At 41.6% G+C, this 21016-nt stretch overlaps 1 protein-coding gene across 1 annotated transcript in view; it reads left to right on the top strand.

The window, feature by feature from the left end:
• lrp1bb (low density lipoprotein receptor-related protein 1Bb) overlaps nt 1–21016 on the top strand; it is a 393420-nt gene that overhangs the window by 221168 nt on the left and 151236 nt on the right. The window contains exons 28-32 of the mRNA XM_070446279.1: nt 4886–5017; nt 5279–5506; nt 6301–6475; nt 6864–6958; nt 8382–8531. Of these exons, the coding sequence (XP_070302380.1) occupies nt 4886–5017; nt 5279–5506; nt 6301–6475; nt 6864–6958; nt 8382–8531 (780 nt within the window). The remainder of the gene's footprint in view (nt 1–4885; nt 5018–5278; nt 5507–6300; nt 6476–6863; nt 6959–8381; nt 8532–21016) is intronic.

The following is a 21016-nucleotide window of genomic DNA, read 5'->3' on the forward strand; positions in this document are numbered from 1 at the left end:
GTTAATTTGGCTGTTTCGTCCTCTGTATCTGCCTGCTCGTGACTGTTCTGCATAGATAAGTGTGAGGAAATTGAACTGGATTTCCGAAGAAGCCAGTAAGTATGCCTAATCCCATTTTAAAGAGCCCAGTGGGCGAAACTTGGGTAATATCCAGCCAGCCAGTCCCAAAGCCTGGAGATACTGGTGGTCTCTGCTTGGCCCTGCAGATCTGGACCAGAGAGACTGTGGGAGGGAGGGAGGTAGTGAAAATTAGAGGGAGACTACTGGAGACCTGTGGGGGCTACAGTACTTGTCTCTGGGGGTGTTTGGTGGGTGCCAAAACTGGAGCTTGTCTGGGGGCGTCAACAGTCTGGTTGTAAATACATTATGTGTGGCAGGGGAGGGGGGGATGGGTAACATGAGGTTTGAAAACGGGGAGGAGGTGCCAATGATTAGTTAAGGGGAATGCTGGTCCCAAGGCCTCACAGTGAGGAACTGTAATTGGTTAGTTATAGCTGCAATAACACATCAAACAGAACGCTCTCCCCTCCYAGCACTGGTGATCCGCAGCAGGCTCATATGATCATATTGGAAATTAAATGAATAGTATCAAAACATTTGTACAATGATGTCTCAAGATATAACCATCGTACTTATATTATATTTACAACGACACAATACAGTGTTGTAAGTATCAGTATTTGAGTTATGATGATTTTATATAAAGTATTCTGTATTCATGGCTGCATTAATGCAATCAAATCTACTGACTGTGCCTAAAATGTTATTAAACAAAAGGACCTCTGAATGTATCTCCACATCTTTGCAATATGCTTGCTGAGAATAGGTAGGAATACATCTGATCAGCATGCATAGTGCATTGAATCACTGCATGGAAGTAAGCAGCTGCTTCAAATACAAGCGGGGTGATACTATTGGAAGCCATAATGAACATTTTGTATTCAGATAACGGGCACCGAACATTTACAAGGTAAATATGTGGCTTTCCTACACAGCCCCCTTGTCGCATTTGCTTGTGAGTGGCAGAGAAAGAAAAAGAGGTGTGTTGATGATAATACAACGTGAATATAACACCCAGGGCTTGACAGAGCCACTACTCCCTGCGCTAGATAAACACAAACACGTTGAATTAATAATCAGATTTTGAAAATACACTGCTATTTGCTGCTGAATATCTATTCAGTCGCATTAAAAACAAAATGTAGCTTTCAAAACAGAGACTTTAAACAACAACATAATACACTTCACATATTGTACTGTAACAGTTACCATGACTACCTGAGATCTTTTTTGAATATTCTAGCACCTCCTGAGAGTTTAGATACATTTTATAACAGTGAAGTGCCCCAGCTTACATGACATTTGAGTCATTTATCAGACTTATCCAGAGCTTCGTACAGTAGTGAGTGCATACATGTTTGTACTTTTTTGTGATGGTCCTCCTTGGGAATCAAATCCACAACCATGGCGTGGAAAGCACCATGCTCTACCAACTGAGCCACACAGGACTGGACATTACGTATTATACCCAGTAGACTTTATGGTTTTGATTTGAAAGATATCAGTCTTTGGGCACCAGCCTTTCTCTGTTCTCTGCGTCGGCTAAGCATGGGGGTTATTTATTTATGAGATGTCTGCCAGTCTAGAAATGAACAGTCTTTCCCCTGTTATTGTAATTTCTTATGGCTATGATTCAGCTGACTGCTGAACTGTATTCAGGCTTTTATTTCCTATCATGAGTCGTGTTGTCGGGTATGTTTTCAACTCACGCAGACAGAGCCATTTTCTCTACTAAACCATGTGAATGTATAATGGATTCAGCGAGACATAGTGCAGGAAATGAGTTTGGAAATGAGTTTGTCAAGCTTGTTTTGGGTAAATCACTGCAAAAATTGATCTTTGTTTCTTGTATGAAAATGTACCAAAGGGAAATAACTGTCCAATCTAAAAACCTGTGCATTTATTTATCTGAAGTGACTTGGTGTTGACAAAGGAGGAATTCTAGTGTCTGTTCGTATGCTGCTTATATACTGCTGGATCACTGTGGGGTTAAACCTTAGCAATATCCCACCAGACTTGTGCAATGAAATCAGTCTGGAGGAAATGTCAGCACATACAGGTTAATGTTGGGATTTAAGAGTGGGCAGTGGTTTGTGGTCCTACAATAACAGACTTGATGGAAGAGGTAAAGTCCACTGTAACTCTGAGGGGAGAGAGAGAGAGAGAGAGAGAGAAGAGAGAGAGGAGAAGAGAGAGAGAGAGAGAGAGAGAGAGAGAGAGAGAGAGAGAGAGAGAGAGAGAGAGAGAGAGAGAGAGAGAGAGAGAGAGAGAGAGGAGAGAGAGAGAGAGAGAGAGGAGAGAGAGAGAGAAGAGAGTAGAGAAGAGAGAGAGAGAGAGAGAGAGAGAGAGAGAGAGAGAGAGAGAGAGAGGAGAGAGAGAGAGAGAGAGAAGAGAGAGAGAGAGAGAGAGAGAGAGAGAGGGAGAGAGAGAGAGAGAGAGAGGAGAGAGAGGAGGAGAGAGAGAGAGAGAGAGGAGAGAGAGGAGATGAGAGAGAGAGAGAGAGAGAGAGAAGAGAGAGAAGAGAAAACTATACATACTCGGCCTAAACATCAGCACCACAGGTAACTTCCACAAAGCTGTAAACGATCTGAGAGACAAGGCAAGAAGGGCCTCTATGCCATCAAAAGGAACATAAATTTAACATACCAATTAGGATCTGGCTAAAAATACTTGAATCAGTCATAAGCCCATTGCCCTTTATGGTTGTGAGGTCTGGGGTCCGCTCACCAACCAAGATTTCCAAAAATGGGACAAACACCAAATTGAGACTCTGCATGCAGAATTCTGCAAAAAATATCCTCCGTGTACAACGTAGAACACCAAATAATGCATGCAGAGCAGAATTAGGCCGATACCCACTATTATCAAAATCCAGAAAAGAGCCGTTAAATTCTACAACCACCTAAAGGAAGGGATTCCCAACCTTCCTACACAAAGCCATCACCTACAGAGAGATGAACCTGGAGAAGAGTCCCCTAAGCAAGCTGGTCCTAGGGCTCTGTTCACAAACACAAACACACCCCACAGAGCCCAGGACAACAGCACAATTAGACCAACAAATCATGAGAAAACAAAAAGATAATTACTTGACAACATTGGAAAGAATTAACAAAAAACAGAGGCAAACTAGAATGCTATTTGGCCCTAAAACAGAGAGTAACAGTGGCAGAATACCTGACACTGTGACTGACCCAAACTTAAGGAAAGCTTTGACTATGTACAGACTTAGTGAACATAGCCTTGCTATTGAGAAAGGCCGCGTAGGCAGACATGGCTCTCAAGAGAAGACAGGCTATGTGCACACTGCCCACAAAATGAGGTGGAAACTGAGCTGCACTTCCTAACTCCTGCCCAATGTATGACCATAATTGAGACATATTTCCCTCAGATTACAAGATCCCACAAAGAATTTGAAAACAAAGTCCCAATTTTGAATAAACTCCATATCTTACTGGGAGAAATTCCACATGGTGCCATCACAGCAGCAAGATTTGGTGACCTGTTGCCACAAGAAAAGGGACCAGTGAAAGAACAAACACCATTGTAAATACAACCCATATTTATGCTTATTTATTTTAACTTGTGCTTTATCCATTTGTAATTGTTACAACACTTGTATATATATAATATAACATTTGTAATGTCTTTATTGTTTTGAAACTTCTGTATGTGTAATGTTTACTGTTAATTTGTATGTTTATTTCACTTTTTGTATTAATATCTACCTCACTTGCTTTGGCAATGTTAACACATGTTTCCCATGCCAATAAAGCCCCTTGAATTGAATTGAATTGAATTGAGAGAGAGAGAGAGAGAGATGAGGTCGTGAACTCCTTAGGAGTCAGACAAATGAGTTCCAAGAGGCCTGTCTGTCAGCCAAGCCTTACCAGGAATAGGGAGTTATTTTACCATTTCTTGATTACTCTTTAGTTTGTATAATTAGGTTTGCTGGGTCAGCATCCGTTACAAATGCAACTGTTCTAAAGATGTCCAGCCTACCCTGCCCATTTCTCCCAATGTATGCCAGTGGTTTAAACCACTTGAAAGCAGTGTTGAATCAAGAGAGCCAAGGTGGATGTTGAGTTGGGTAGTGTTATGTGTGGATAAGGTGGAGTGCCATCTGGTCAGCCCAACTGTAACTGAGGGAGTCAGTGATATGGTTGAGCAGTACATGTGACCAACTGGCCATTGAAAAACATTACACCCAGGTTGTTGCAGCTGTTCCTTTATTTCCTGCTCTTGACCTTTTCGATGGGTGTTAACGTTCCAGAATAGCCCTTTAATCATATTGGTCTGCTGAAAACTACAGAACTAAGCACCTGTATTTTCTGTTTTTATAAGCTTTGGTGCCTTTTACTGTTTACTCTGTCAGGAAGGTGAGCAAACCTTTTGATCATATACCCAAAAGCATATCATGTTCTTGTACTTCAGCACTACCACTTCCTCTGAGATATATAGAGTGGACTTCCTACAAAGGATTCCCACAAAAATGTGACTCTTGGGAGGCTTTTTGTTTCAACTGACAGAAATGTGAGCTTTCCTGTTGAATCATATATGTGGTGAAAGCTTTAAGTGCACATTCATGTATTTGTGGCGGCAGGTAGCCTAGTGGTTAGAGCGTTGGACTAGTAACCGAAAGGTTGCAAGATCAAATCCCTGAGCTGACGAGGTAAAAAAATAACAAATTGAAAATAAGAATTTCTTCTTAACTGACTTGCCTAGTAAAATAAATAATAATTGTCATGGGCCAAGTGTTTCTCCTTTTTCATTCTTTCTGCTGACAATTTTCTCTCTCTTTCTCTCTGTCTCTCTCACACTCCTTCAGCGTCTAACCCATGTGAAGAGAATGATGGGTGTGGCCCGTGCTCACACATGTGTCTCATTAATTACAACCGTACTGCATCCTGCACCTGTCCACACCTCATGAAGCTGTCTCCCAACAAACAATCTTGCTTCGGTGAGTGGGACGGCCGTCTTCAATCTTTTAACACACCTGTATCTATCCTTTTCATTATCAAAGTCACAAAAGAGTGGGAGATTGTGCACAGTCACATAACAAAGAACCATAAAGAATGCCAGAATAATTTGTTTAGCATTATTTAATTGGCACTTGTATATCGTATGTTACACCCATAACCATATCTGACTTAAAAGGTCAACCACTTCACAAATCAGTGGTAGCCATTGATATTTCTCTCCCCATCTGATTGTTCCATAGTGTTGAAAAGATTCCTCCTGTACGTCAGGCGGTCAGAGATCCGTGGGGTGGATATTGACAACCCTTACATGAACGTCATGACAGCACTTACCGTCCCAGACATCGATGACGTCACCGTTGTGGATTATGATGCCCAGGAGGAGAGGATCTACTGGGCGGATGTGAAAACACAGACCATCAAACGGGCCTTCATCAACGGCACCTGGCTGGAGACTGTCATCTCTGGAGGTAGTTACTGGCTCAATCCCAGATTTTGACCAGGGTCGATATGACTCTTGTCAAAAGTAGTGCACTATGTAGGGAATAGGGTGCCACCTGGGACGCACCCACTCGCTGTTCTTTCTAAGTGTGTAACTCGGAGAGATGATAATGTAACTGAGATGGATGAGTCATGATGACTTGTGTAAGCTCTCCTAAGCTAATTCCCAGGCTTTAGCTCTATTGGCTAACACAGTCTTGTGGTGTGCAGAAACTCCGGCTACAATACTTTATAGGCCTGTCAATAACGTAGTGCCAGGATCTGCCACTCATTTAATTAACATCATTTACATTACATTTTCTGATTGGCATTGCAAAGGGATGAAAGGCACATCCGGAACTAACTTCTGCAATTATTGTTTGTTTCATTGTGTCTGAAAGGCTTTGATTGGAAGCTCTGTTTTGACAAATTGTAGCGCATGAAAGCACGTTGTCAAAGCACAAAAGACAATTGCTGTTTTTCAGGAAGTGTCTCCTCTCTTATCCTAATTTGCATTCTTGATATTTGCACCGGAGATTTAATTCATTGCCCCTGATAAAGAACAGAACAAAAACCTGCTGGCATAAGCTTTTTTACACATTCTATTATAATGTTCACTATCGCTGTATTTTTCAAGTAATGTTTTATACCAATGTTTTATCGTACTGTTTGCTGTCCCAAGGTCTGCAGATGAATCTGTCTAACTCATGACCCCTGTTACTCCATGTAAAACACATTGTTGGATGCTGGATTGACAGTCTCCCTCTCTTTGTTTTCCCCTCAGATATACTAAACTGCCGTGGGCTGGCTTTAGATTGGCTCTCTAGGAACTTGTACTGGCTCAGCTCAGAGAATGACGAGTCTCAAATCAATGTCGCCCGCCTGGATGGGTCCCTGAAGACATCTGTCATTCATGGGATTGATAAACCAAGGTGCCTTGTCGTGCACCCCGCCAAGGGGTAAGTAGATTAAACACCACAGCATCTGTGTACTTCATCATTATCTTCCGGGACTCAACATCAACAAGGTATTAGGAAATCTTAATTTTGTTTAAACAAAAACAAAAACCTTCCAAGGTAGATATGACACTTTGACATGTTTTTATAACAGTGAATTCCCATGCTTCTCTCGTGAAAATAAAACTTGTTCATAGAATTTGTAGCATTATTCAGTGTAAATATATAGATTGTATGCAATTTAGTTGCACAGTATCAACATTAATAACGTGAGCAGCTCACGAACTACAACTAAATTGAACAAATTCATTAAGAACTAGGAACTTATTGTAAAGTAGAACTGTAAAAATGTAATGTGCAATGTCTGTGTAATTATATTCTTTCACATTAGGAAAATCTACTGGACAGATGGCAACACAATAAACATAGCCAACATGGATGGGAGCAACAGCAAGGTCCTTCACCAGAACCAACGGGAACCAGTCGGTCAGTTGAACATTATAGCTCTGTTTGTTCAGACTGCGGAACACTACTGCCTGTTCCACACTCTATGATTCCAACATTCTATATCATGGGACAGATTCAGAGGAGCAGTCCAACAACATGCTGGCAGTATCTACCCTGTCCACTGTATGGTGTACATTTTAGGACATCCCTACGAGGAGGCCAGGGCTACTTTGTATGTCATAGGGTGTAGGGATGTCCTAAAATGTACACCATTCAGTTAATGTCTCCTCATAATGAGCACTAGGTGAATTTGTTTGTGTATTTCCAAAGATACAAAGATAGCATCTTTCCAAATGGTAGAGGTTGAAATCATTTGGTACACTTGAACTAACTGAAAACCTCTTCTGCTGCCATACACAGTTGTTCAACCTGAACTTCTACCGTATACTCAGATGATACAAGCTTCAGTGCACAATTGTTCATCTGCAGGTTCACGCCTCAAGCAGCATGTTCTTACAGCACAAACAGACCTGCAAGGTCAAGTCTTCACTTTCTCAGATAAACACAGTACCGTTGTCTTCACTGTGTCTGTCGGGTAGTCTTGGTATGCCCTGTCAGATATATAAATTGCCAGCGTGCCATATACATCACATGACTTCATTAATGATGATGGGCCAGACCTGGGGACGTTGGTAAATGAATGATGTGTTGTGAATGGGAATACAGGCGCACGCACACAGACACACACACAAACACACACCATGGGAGACAGAGCTGTCCACAAACACAATTGAAGTAGCCCCCAGTTGCCACCATCAATAGTGCCATTCTGTCAAATCTCATCGTGTCTGCTAGAGAATGGATTTAAAAAGGAAGGAGTCACTCTCTGGTCAAATGATTTATAATGTCAAATGGAGGTCATAGAGATATCACAGGCAGGCTGCGACGAATCCTTCCAACAACCTCACACACATGCACACATGAAACATGCACACACACGCAGGCACTCACACAAACACACGTGCGCACACATGCACCCATGACACATGCACACACACAAGCAGGCACGGACACACTCGCAAACACACACACATGTGCACGCTCATACGTACACTCACTCCTATAGATGCAAACATAGTCCTACATCCATACTTTCACATATGAAGTCACATTCCAGGCTGCAAAAAAGATTGCAACAATCTCACACTCACCCCCACAGACACATATTATACAAACTGTACATTCAAACAACCATAGTACCTCTAATACCAGATGCATCTTGCATATGTACATTTTACTGATTGCCATCATGTGGACCAAGTCATTAAATATTTGACCTGTGATGATGCTATTGCAACCAGTGTTTCCCACTTGTGTGCTTTACCATATCTGACACAAAGATCTGACTTTAAAAAGATAATGCATTATATAGTCACTAGCCCCCTTTCATTCTTCTCCCCAGGTCTCTCTCTAGACTACACAGCCAACAAGCTGTACTGGATCAGCTCTGGTAATGGCACTATCAACAGGTGCAATGTGGACGGTAGTGGTCTGGAGGTGCTGGAGAGCATGAAGAGGGAGCTAACCAAAGCCTCGGCCCTGGCTGTTATGGGTGAGTTGTGGCTAGTTTAAAACGTAGTGTACCCACTACGTGGGTAAAAAAACTATTGACATAAAGAGTAGATGAATCTTCCCTCTGTTGTATTGTGAAACGTTTGGACTCAAAGGTCTTCATCAGGCTGGAATAGTGGAGCATGTCAGCCAGTGAATCAGATCCCCGTCATGGATTAAGGGAGAAAGTGGGGAGGCTTAGGGCCTAGGCCTGTACATGTTGCTAGTTAAGTGGCTCCTGGATAAAGCCATTTAACCAGTGTTGTGGTATGACTGTGACAGTTCTGCTTCACTCTGTGTGAAATTGTCTGGGCATTAGATAATTAAACCACTGGCTGGAGCTGCATGTTGATTGATGATAGATTTTTTTTTGTAATGAAAATGGATGTGGATGCCCATAGTGGAGTGTTGTTGCTTTGTATCAGTGCTGGATCTAATATGTTGGACGTTATTACTGCGACATGGTGCTTCTTTTCAATAAGATGGCATTTCTTTCTCAATACTATTTGTTTTGTTGTGCCATTGCACCATACATAATACAAAGACTCACGCATGACTGAACTGATTCTAAAGCTTGGTCACACTTTAATGAAAAAGCCTATGTAGGTCACTGTCGAGTCTAAGGTGAAACATTTGCAAGGAGTTTGGAATCTGTGAATGAAACTTTTTCAATAAATAAATAGTGGGAATAGAAATACTGTGGAACTATAAAGTTATTATTCTCCATTATTTTTCCTCCACTGGCTACTAGTCAGCCATATGGTAGATCTTAAAACAAAGAGAGGAATGTTTGGCCTCAGAGGATTAAAAAAACATACATTCCAAACATCAAAGTATAGGTTGTTAATGTGATTGATTTAAGACCAGATGGAAAAGGAGAAGGAAGACCACAGTGTCTCATAAGACATTTCATTCAGCACACAGCATCTGGCTTCATAATTGCATTACTCTCACTACACCATTTTGGATTCAGGATACACAATTTAAATAACTACACGTCCTAACAGTTACAATCTGGACAATTGGGAGGAAACCTCTTGCTGTACAAAGACACATGTCTGTTTGCCAGGAGTGGTAATGAGAAGTAGTGGCAGAAGGTTGCTGTTTGAACTTGGTGTTGACGGTCAGAAGCGTGGTCAAAGGAAGATTCATTCTCCTTTGATGCACCGTATTTAGTGATCATAATGCAGTCCTTCCGCATTTCTCAGCAAACGAACAAGCGTGCCTCTCCCTCGCTGCAAGTTTAAAAATACTAATTACATGGTCAGAAAATAAGGAAACAACAATTGAAGTTCACTACTTTATACTGTCGGCTTAGAGTCCGGAGGTATTGAAGTTGGAATGAATGTGACAATGCATTTATCTATGCATAGTCACTTCACCCCCACCTACATGTATAAATTACCTCAACTAACCTGTACCCCCGCACACTGACTCGGTACCAGTGCCTCCTGTATATAGCCTCGCTATAGTTATTATATTGTGTTACTTTTTCTTTTTTTTAACTTTACTTTATTTGGTAAATATTTTCTTAACTCTTCTTGAACTGCACTGTTGGTTAAGGGCTTGTAAGTAAGCATTTCACGGTAAGGTCTACACTTGTTGTATTCGGTGCATGTGACAAATAAAGTTTGATTTGATTTTGATTTACTTCATATACAGTACATTGAACACTTAAGTTTGCAACTTACGACCGTTTTTTTGTTTTACTTTATGGTGGAAGCACAGTAAAGTAAAAATGTTCTTGCTGTTAAAATGGTGACTTTATCGCATTCCACAAAATGTGAGCTGGAATGCAAGACGACAGCTTGAAAGCAGTAGAAGGTTACAGTAGAACAGTGGAATGATGTGTTCACAACAAGCCATCTATCATACTTAATGAAAGTTTGGTTGAATTGTGGAAATGATTTTAATTGCTTTGAGTGGCATATTTATATTCTGCCAAAGATGGAGAACAATTGTGCGGAGGTGTTATACTTACAAGTATTTATATTGGATATTGGAAAGGAAGTGTGTGTGTGCGTGTGTGGACGTGTTTAACTATACTTGTGGGGACCAGAAGTCAGAATAATTTGTATTTATTTATTTTTATTTCACCTTTATTTAACCAAGTAAGCTAGTTGAGAACAAGTTCTCATTTACAACTGCGACCTGGCCAAGATAAAGGAAAGCAGTGCGACACAAACAACAACACAGAGTTACACATGGAATCAACAAGCGTACAGTCAATAACACAATAGACAAAAAAAGAAAGTCTATATACAGTGTGTGCAAAACAACAATTTAGGAAATTAACACTGGTGATAATGAGCAGATGGTGATGTGCAAGTAGAAATAGTGGTGTGCAAAAGAGCAGAAAAGTAGATAAAAACAATATGGGGATGAGGTAGGTATATTGGGTGGGCTATTTACAGATGGGCTATGTACAGCTGCAGCGATCGGTTAGCTGTTCAGATAGCTGATGTTTAAAGTTAGTGAGGGAAATATAAGTCTCCAGCTTCAGCGATTTTTGCAATTCGTTCCAGTCATTGGCAGCAGAGAACTGGAAGGAAAGGCAGCCAAACGAGGTGTTGACTTTGGGGATGACCAGTGAGATATACCTGCTGGAGCGCTGCTATGGGTGGGTGTTGTTATCGTGACCAGTGAGCTGAGATAAGGCGGAGCAGTACCTAGCATAATAGTATACGAATAAAAATGTAATCAACTGGGGACATTTTGTTAGTCCCCACAAGATCAAGTGCTATTTCTAGGGGCTTTAGGAAAGAGTGTGTGTGTGAAACATGTTTGTAAAACTGTCACTACCCTCTGTTCATAACCCTTAGTTCATAACTCTTAGTTCATAATTCCAATTATCATAAAAATGTCAAGATATGATATTTATGAGCTTACTAATGAGAAGAGTGGCCAAACAGGTCAGACTAATGTTTTGCAATGCCAATACAAATGTAGACGCATGAAGAATACCTTACACATTAGCTTTGTGACTTTTCAAATTATAACCCATGACCATGGAATTGCAAATATTTTGTTTAAATATATTTTCCTGGCAAATTTCGTTCAAATTCCAACTCAACCCAAAATAACTAACAAATCGAACAGACACAACAGACACAGTCAAAATCAAACACAGTAGTGTCATATAAAGAGATCCAACCCATGATCAATGAAATAAAAAATAAATAAAGAGTAACTATTATTTAAGGTGTATGTCTTTTTATAGCTATGTAAGCCTAATGGAAATTTGCTTTGATATTGAAATAATGTTCAGTACTTAGGTGAGATTTTATCTGGAAACTATAAACATATCCTGCTGAGAATGTTTTTGCATCCATTACGTACAGTATAGGTTATTTACAGCTACATAATTGAAGAAAGGCTGTGATGTTCTTTCAAGAAAATTACATTGTGTCCAAATATGATCTGTTGATGACATTTCCTAGTGAAAAGCATATTGACTTTTTTCCCAGTGAATCATCTTTACAGGTGAATGACAGATGTCTGCTCTTCAGCTGTAGTCCATGGTGTGGAATGAATGATTGAGATTGGTTTTATTCTCCAGCCAACTCTCAACTCCAAAGCTTTAATTTAAAAATCCATACCCAGTTTCCTCTTGGAAAGGACCCACATTTATTGAATGTAGAATAATCTGTTGTGATCTATAATAAAATTGACGCTGTGGTATCCATCAGGTTTAGTAATATTGTTTGCTTTTTCATATGTTCCTGATTATATACTGTACACCATCTGTTCCGAAGGGAAATTGCTTATTATATACTGTTAGTTTTATTTGCTTGCTAATGTTATGGGCTTGTGTGTCTCAGTATGGAAAGACGTATATTCATATAATTGTTTTATATCAATCATTTAATTACTTTTATACATAAAAAATTAAAAATATCCCAAAAATGTTAAATCGTCCTCCCGTGTGGCACACCGGCCTAAGGTACTGCATCGCAGTGCTAGCTGCGTCACTACAGATCCTGGTTCAATCCCAGGCTGTGTCGCCGCCTGCCGCGACCGGGAGACACAATTGGCCCAGCATCGCCGGGTTACGTTGGGTTTGACCGGCCGGGTTGTCCTTGTCCCATCATGTCCCTTTAGCAAGTGGCGGGTGGCGGGTGCAGTGCACGCTGACACGGTCGCCAGGTGTACATTGTTTCCTGCGACGCATTGGCTGGCTTCCGAGTCAAACGAGAAGTGTGTCAAAGACGCAGTGTGGCTTGGCGGGGTCGTGTTTTGGAGGACGCACAGCTCTCGACCTTCGCCTCTCCCGAGTCAATACGGGACTTGCAGTGATGGAACAAGACTGTAACTACCAATTGGTTATCACAAAACTGGGGAGAAAAAGGGGTAAACATATCAAATTTAAATAAAGAAGTTATATCAATAATTCCCCATAGAATTCAATGGAGAAACACATTTTTATATTGATCATTTAAAAAATGATATCAAATTAAATGTTTGATATCAATAATTATATTAGAAATGTCTAATATTTAGCATTATTAACATTTAAACCAGTCAGTTTCTAGTGCCTTGAACGTCATTGAAGAGGATGTTGGAGAGAGTCTTTATATTTTGTGGCCTTAAAATTAAATGTTAAACAAAATTATTACATTCGATTTTTTTCCTACCGACGTACAGAAGCTACTCCATATTTCTAAAGTGAAAGAACAATCGTGGAAATGTTAACAAATTAATACTAATAAATCAACCAAAATGTCTTGTTTGCGTATTGTATGTCTTCACACCACATAGTTCAGAGGTGGTACCACAGGTCCCAGAGTGGTGTGGTGGAATTCTGGGGCCCATCATTTTTCCTGTTCTGGTAACCTGACAAGTAAAAAAACTGGACCGTATATGGTATGACGGGAGTAATGTGTTGTAAAAACATTTAATATGGGTTATGATGGGACCATAGTTTTTCTAATCAGTTCGCATGCAGCAACCTTGTACTTGTTCATATGAATTATACATTTACATTTAAGTCATTTAGCAGACGCTCTTATCCAGAGCGACTTACATATTGGAAAGTTCATACATATTCATCCTGGTCCCCCCGTGGGAATTGAACCCTGGTCCCCCCGTGGGAATTGAACCCACAACCCTGGCGTTGCAAGCGCCATGCTCTACCAACTGAGCCACACGGGACCATTATATGTGAAAAAAGAACTAAGGGGATTCCTATACACAGACACAGAGAAAGAAACATGATTGGAAAATGAAACTCACAGGGCTGAGCTTGCTTTATGCTGGTTTGCATTTGTGTAGTCCTGCCCTATGCATCTGTTGGCCTAATTAAAAGTTAACTCAGTCTGTCAGCTATTGTGTTTATTGATTAATTTCAGTTAATAATTTTAGATTTAAAAAGTCTAGGTTTGAATATAAATCAAATTTGATCCCATTCACATTTTCTCACAAACAAATGGGCTATAAATGCAGAGCGTTACCGCTTCGTTTACCCTGGACAGAGGGATAGAGCGGATGCAGCTGCTGTTAGTAGCCTACAGTTGATCAGACTGAAAAATAGTCACATTTCCATGCAGTACAGTATGTCAGATCACTAATGTTTAGGTGTATAGGCGGCTACATTTATGTATGAGTTGTTGCTTGTGTCTGGAGTGATGTGTTATCACGGTTGCTAAATAAATACCAGAGGAAAGTGGAGAGCGCACCTTCAGCGCACCTTCACCTTCAGCCGAGAGCTGCACAGTGACACGATCCTACCAGACGAGCTAAACTACTTCTATGCTTGCTTCGAGGTAAATAACACTGAAACATGCATGAGAGCACCAGCTGTTTCGGGAGACTGTGTGATCACTCTCTCCGCAGCCGATGTGAGTAAGACCTTTATTAAACAGGTCAACATTCACAAGGCCGCAGGGCCAGACGGATTACCAGGACGTGTACTGCGAGCATGCGCTGACCAACTAGCAAGTATCTTCACTGACATTTTCAATCTCTCCCTTTCCGAGTCTATAATACCAACATGTTTTAAGCAGACCACCATAGTGCCTGTGCCCAAGAACACTAAGGTAACCTGCCTAAATGACTACCGACCCGTAGAACTCACGTCTGTAGCCATGAAGTGCTTTGAAAGACTGGTCATGGCTCACATCAACACCATTATCCCAGAAATCCTAGACCCACTCCAATTTACATACTGCCCCAACAGATCCACAGATKATGCATTCTCTATTGCACTCCACACTGCCCTTTCCCACCTGTACAAATGGAACACCTATGTGAGAATGCTATTCATTGACTACAGCTCAGCATTCAACACCATAGTGCCCTCAAAGCTCATCAATAAGCTAAGAACCCTGGGACTAAACACCTCCCTCTGCAACTGGATCCTGGACTTCCTGACGGGCCGCCCCCAGGTGGTAAGGGTAGGTAACAACACATCTGCCACTGAGTCTCCTGTACTCCCTGTTCACTCATGACTGCACGGCCAGGAACGACTCCAATACCATCATTAAGTTTGCTGATGACACAACAGTGGTAGGTCTGATCACCGACAATGATGAGACAGCCTATAGGGAGGAGGTCAGAGACCTGGCCACGTGGTGCCAGGACAATAACCTTTCACTCAACGTGATCAAGACAAAGGAGATGATTGTGGACTATAGGAAAAGGTGGACTGAGCACACCCCCATTCTCATCGACGGGGCTGCAGTGGAGCAGGTTGAGAGCTTCAAGTTCCTTTATGTCCACATCACCAACAAACTAACATGGTTCAAGCACACCAAGACAGTCATGAAGAGGGCATGACAAAACCTATTCCCCCTCAGGAGACTGAAAAGATTTGGCATGGGTTCTCAGATCCTCAAAAGGTTCTATAGCTGCACCATCGAGAGCATCCTGACTGGTTGCATCACTGCCTGGTATGGCAACTGCTCGGTCTCCAATACGTCACTGGGGCCAAGCTTCCTGCCATCCAGGACCTCTATACCAGGATGTGTCAGACACCCCAGTCATAGACTGCTCTCTCTGCTACCGCACGGCAAGCGGTACTTGACTGCCAAGTCTAGGTCCAAGAGGCTTCTAAACAGCTTCTAGCCCCAAGCCATAAGACTCCTGAACAGCTACCCAGACTACTGCATTGCCCCCCCTCTCCCCTTCTTTTACACCGCTGCTACTCTGTTGTTATCATCTATGCATAGTCACTAACTCTACCTACATGTACGTACTACCTCAACTAACCGGTGCCCCCGCACATTGACTCTGTATTGGTACCCCCCTGTATATAGTCTCGCTCTTGTTATTTTTCTGCTGCTCTTTAATTACTTGTTATATTTATTTCTTATTCTCATCTGTATTTTTTTTAACTGCATTGTTGGTTAGGGGCTCGTAAGTAAGCATTTCACTGTAAGGTCTACACCTGTTGTATTCGGCGCATGTGACTAATAACATTTTATTTGACATTGTGCCCATGGAGAATGATAGAGGCCTCTAGTGGCCAAAAGGCCATTTTAGCATGGGCAGCACCATTGAAGGCTTCCACCATTTTAATATAGTCAACTGGGTGGGATTTCCAACTTCATTGGCTGATCCCTCCTGATGACCCTGTTGGAGTCATGTCCAACCTGCGTCAGCAGGAGGGATCAGCCAATCGTGAAGAAGAAAATGGATTACTTCAAAATAGAGATGGTTGTTTATATGGTTGCTCTCGCTCTCATTCTCTATAGTTGTGACCGACCAATGCGACCAGCGTATTCATGAATCTGATTGGTCAAAACATGCACTTTGCCCCTATTTTTAACCTCTACTTAACACCCATCCCGGATCCGGGAGCATCCTCATCAGTAAAAGCTGACTAGCATAGCCTAGCATAGCACCACAAGTAAATAATAGCATATAAATATCATGAAATCACAAGTCCAATACAGCAATGAAAGATAAACATCTTGTGAATCCAGCCATCATTTCCGATTTTTAAAATGTTTTACAGCGAAAACACAATATGTATTTCTATTAGCTAACCACAATAGCCAAAGACTCAACCGCATATTTTCACAATTTTTCTACCGCATAGGTAGCTATCACAAAACGCCGAATAGGATATAATTAGTCACTAACCAAGAAACAACTTCATCAGATGACAGTCTTATAACATGTTATACAATAAATGTATGTTTTGTTCGAAAATGTGCATATTTGAGGTATAAATCATAGTTTTACATTGCAGCTACCATCAAAAATATCACCAAACAGCAGCCAGAATAATTACAGAGAGCAACGTGAAATACCTAAATACTCATCATAAAACATTTATGAAAAATACATGGTGTACGCAAATGAAAGATAAACATCTTGTGAATCCAGCCAAATATTCTGATTTTTTAAGTGTTTTACAGCGAAACACAATATAGCATTATATTAGCTTACCACAATAGCCAAACACACACCGCATTTATTCACCGCATAGATAGCATTCGCAAAACAGCCAAAGATTAAAAATATAATCACTAACCTTGATCAACTTCATCAGATGACAGTCTTATTATAACGATAGTCATTTTCTTCCTCGGACGAGGAGAGGGCGAGACGGATCGGACCAATAGCAGAGTGGTTCGTTTTCCATAGTGATTTAATATATAACAAAAACAATATGCGATACAAAATAACTACCGTGACAGTCCCATGTGGCGAAACACTGACACAAGAACAAACACCCACAAAACACACGTGAAACCCCGGCTGCCTAAGTATGATTCTCAATCAGGGACAACGATTGACAGCTGCCTCTGATTGAGAATCATACCAGGCCGAACACACAAAATCCCAACATAAAAATCACACATCRACAACCCACCCAACTCACGCCCTGACCATACTAAAAAAATACAATGACAAGGGAAAACAGGTCAGGAACGTGACACTTATAACATCAGGTTATACAATACACTTATGTTTTGTTCGAAAATGTGCATATTTAGAGCTGCAAACCGTGGTTAAACATTGTGAATATGTAGATTTTTTCCAAAATGGAAACAGCGCCCCCGTATTGACAAGAAGTTAACGCTTTGCTTCAATATATTTTATTCAACTAAATCAAAAGTGAGTAGAAAGGTGCTGTGGCAAATGCTGCCTCTCCACACGTTTTCTGGTGGCCCTGCCATAGTTATTTCTTGGTGGAAGCACCATTGGCAGCCATTACAAGTGTGAATTTTGAATAAGATGAGTAATGTGGTGGCAGCATCATGTTATGGGTATGCTTGTTACCGGCAGAGACTGGGGAGTATGTTAGGATAAAAATAAATTTGAAAGGAACTAAGGGGAGGTAAAAAGTTTGAGAAAAACCTGCAATGGTCTTCTGAAAACCTAACCCTGTGATTGAGTTTTATTTTTCAATGGAACAATTACACATTCTAATGCCAAAGACACACAGAATAGCTTTCCAAGAGGTGTTGAGTGTTCCTGAATGTTCTAGTAGTGTCAGTCCTGACCTAAATCTGCTTGAAAACCAGTGACAAGTATTTAATGTTGTTGTCCATCAATGATTCCCAACCAAATTTACTGAGCTTGAGTAAATTTGATAAAAACAATGGATATGTTGCCCTTAGAGTTGCACAAGGTTACAATAATCTTATTCAAAATAATAGCTGCCAAAGGTGCGTCCACCAAGTGTTAACTCTGGGTTGTGAAGACATATAGTAATATGCTCAATAATGTTTTTTTTTWAATTAATTTGGAAAATGTTCTATAATTTTTCTTTCACTTAGAAAAATAGGTAAGTTGTGTAGATCCAATTTCCAATTTAATCAGTTTTTTTATTTAATTTTAAGGCAGCAAAATGTGAAGACTGCGCAAGGCGTGTGTAGACTTTCACTAGCAACTGTATGTAGGAGCATGCAAATGTAATCCCACACCCATGAAGGTCATTTGTCATATACATTTTAATATAAAACATTTAATTATAGATATAAAAAAATTGAATTATTGAAATCAATAAATGTTTTGTTTCAGTATATATTTTTTTGAATAATTGATATAAAAAATGTAATTATTGCTATACAAAAATACAATGAATATACACTACCGGTCAAAAGTTTTAGAACACCAACTTATTCAAGGGTTTTTCTTGATTTTTACTATTTTCTACATTGTAGAATAATAGTGAAGACATCAAAACTATGAAATAACACATGGAATCATGTAGTAAGCAAAAAAGTGTTAAACAAAAGTTAATTTGTGGAATTTCTTTCCTCCTTAATGTTAGAGCCAATCAGTTGTGTTGTGACAGAAGATAGCCCTATTTGTTAAAAGACCAWRTCCATATTATGGCAAGAACAGCTCAAATATGCAAAAAGAAATGACAGTCCATCATTACTTTAAGATCTGAAGGTCTGTCAATACGGAAAATTTCAAGATCCTTCGTGTGTAGCCAACGTGAGTAAAACATTTAAACGTGTTAACCTTCGCAAGGCTGCAGGCCCAGACGGCATCCCAGGCCGCGTCCTCAGAGCATGCACAGACCAGCTGGCTGGTGTGTTTACAGACATATTCAATCAATCCTTATCCCAGTCTGCTGTTCCCACATGCTTCAAGAGGGCCACCATTGTTCCTGTTCCCAAGAAAGCTAAGGTAACTGAGCTAAATGACTACCGCCCTGTAGCACTCACTTCCGTCATCATGAAGTGCTTTGAGAGACTAGTCAAGGACCATATCACCTCCACCCTACCTGACACCCTAGACCCACGCCAATTTGCTTACCGCTCCAATAGGTTCACAGACGACGCAATCGCCATCACACTGCACACTGTCCTAAACCATCTGGACTAGAGGAACACCTATGTAAAAATGCTGTTCATCGATTACAGCTCAGCATTTAACACAATAGTACCCTCCAAACTCGTCATTAAGCTCGAGAATCTGGGTCTGGACCCCGCCCTGTGGAACTGGGTCCTGGACTTCCTGATGGACCGCCCCCAGGTGGTGAGGGTAGGTAACAACATCTCCACCCCGCTGATCCTCAACACTGGGTMCCCACAAGGGTGCGTTCTCAGCCCTCTCCTGTACTCCCTGTTCACCCACGACTGCGTGGCCATGCACGCCTCCAACTCAATCATCAAGTTTGCAGACGACACTACGGTGGTAGGCTTGATTACCAACAACGACGAGACAGTCTACAGGGAGGAGGTTAGGGCCCTCGGAGTGTGGTGTCAGGAAAATAACCTCACACTCAATGTCAACAAAACAAAGGAGATGATCGTGGACTTGAGGGAGCAGCCCCCTATCTACATTGACGGGACAGTAGTGGAGAGGGTGGAAAATTTTAAGTTCCTCGGCGTACACATCACGGACAAACTGAAATGGTCCACCCACACAGACAGCGTTGTGAAGAAGGCGCAGCAGCGCCTCTTCAACCTCATGAGGCTGAAGAAATTAGGCTTGTCACCAAAAACACTCACAAACTTTTACAGATGCACAATCGAGAGCATCCTGTCGGGCTGTATCACCGCCTGGTACGGCAACTGCTCCGTCCATAACCGTAAGGCTCTCCAGAGGGTAGTGAGGTCTGCACAACGCATCACCGGGTGCAAACTACCTGCCCTCCAGGACACCTACATCACCCGATGTCACAGGAAGGTCAAAAAGATCATCAATTGGACCGCCCCCAGGTGGTGAGGGTAGGTAACAACATCTCCACCCCGCTGATCCTCAACACTGGGTACCCACAAGGGTGCGTTTCTCAGCCCTCTCTGTACTCCCTGTTCACCCACGACTGCGTGGCCATGCACGCCTCCAACTCAATCATCAAGTTTGCAGACGACACTACGGTGGTAAGGCTTGATTACCAACAACGACGAGACAGTCTACAGGGAGGAGTTAGGGCCCTCGGAGTGTGGTGTCAGGAAAATAACCTCACACTCAATGTCAACAAAACAAAGGAGATGATCGTGGACTTGAGGGAGGCAGCCCTATCTACATTGACGGGACAGTAGCTGGAGAGGTGGAAATTTTAAGTTCCTGCGCGTACACATCACGGACAAACTGAAATGGTCCACCCACACAGACAGCGTTGTGAAGAAGGCGCAGCAGCGCCTCTTCAACCTCATGAGGCTGAAGAAATTAGGCTGTCACCAAAAACACTCACAAACTTTTACAGATGCACAATCGCAGAGCATCCTGTCGGGCTGTATCACCGCCTGGTACGGCAACTGCTCCGTCCATAACCGTAAGCTCCTCCAGAGGGTAGTGAGGTCTGCACAACGCATCACCGGTGCAACTACCTGCCCTCCAGGACACCTACATCACCCGATGTCACAGGAAGGTCAAAAAGATCATCAAGGACAACAACCATCCGAGCCACTGCCTGTTCACCCACTATCATCCAGAAGGCGAGGTCAGTTACAGTTGCATCAAAGCAGGGACCGGGAGACTAAAAAACAGCTTCTATCTCAAGGCCATCACACTGTTAAGCAGCCTTCACTAACATTGAGTGGCTGCTGCCAACATACTGACTCAACACTTAGGCCG

Source organism: Salvelinus sp. IW2-2015, linkage group LG2 (genome assembly GCF_002910315.2).
Source record: "Salvelinus sp. IW2-2015 linkage group LG2, ASM291031v2, whole genome shotgun sequence".
Taxonomy (NCBI): Eukaryota; Metazoa; Chordata; class Actinopteri; order Salmoniformes; family Salmonidae; genus Salvelinus; species Salvelinus sp. IW2-2015.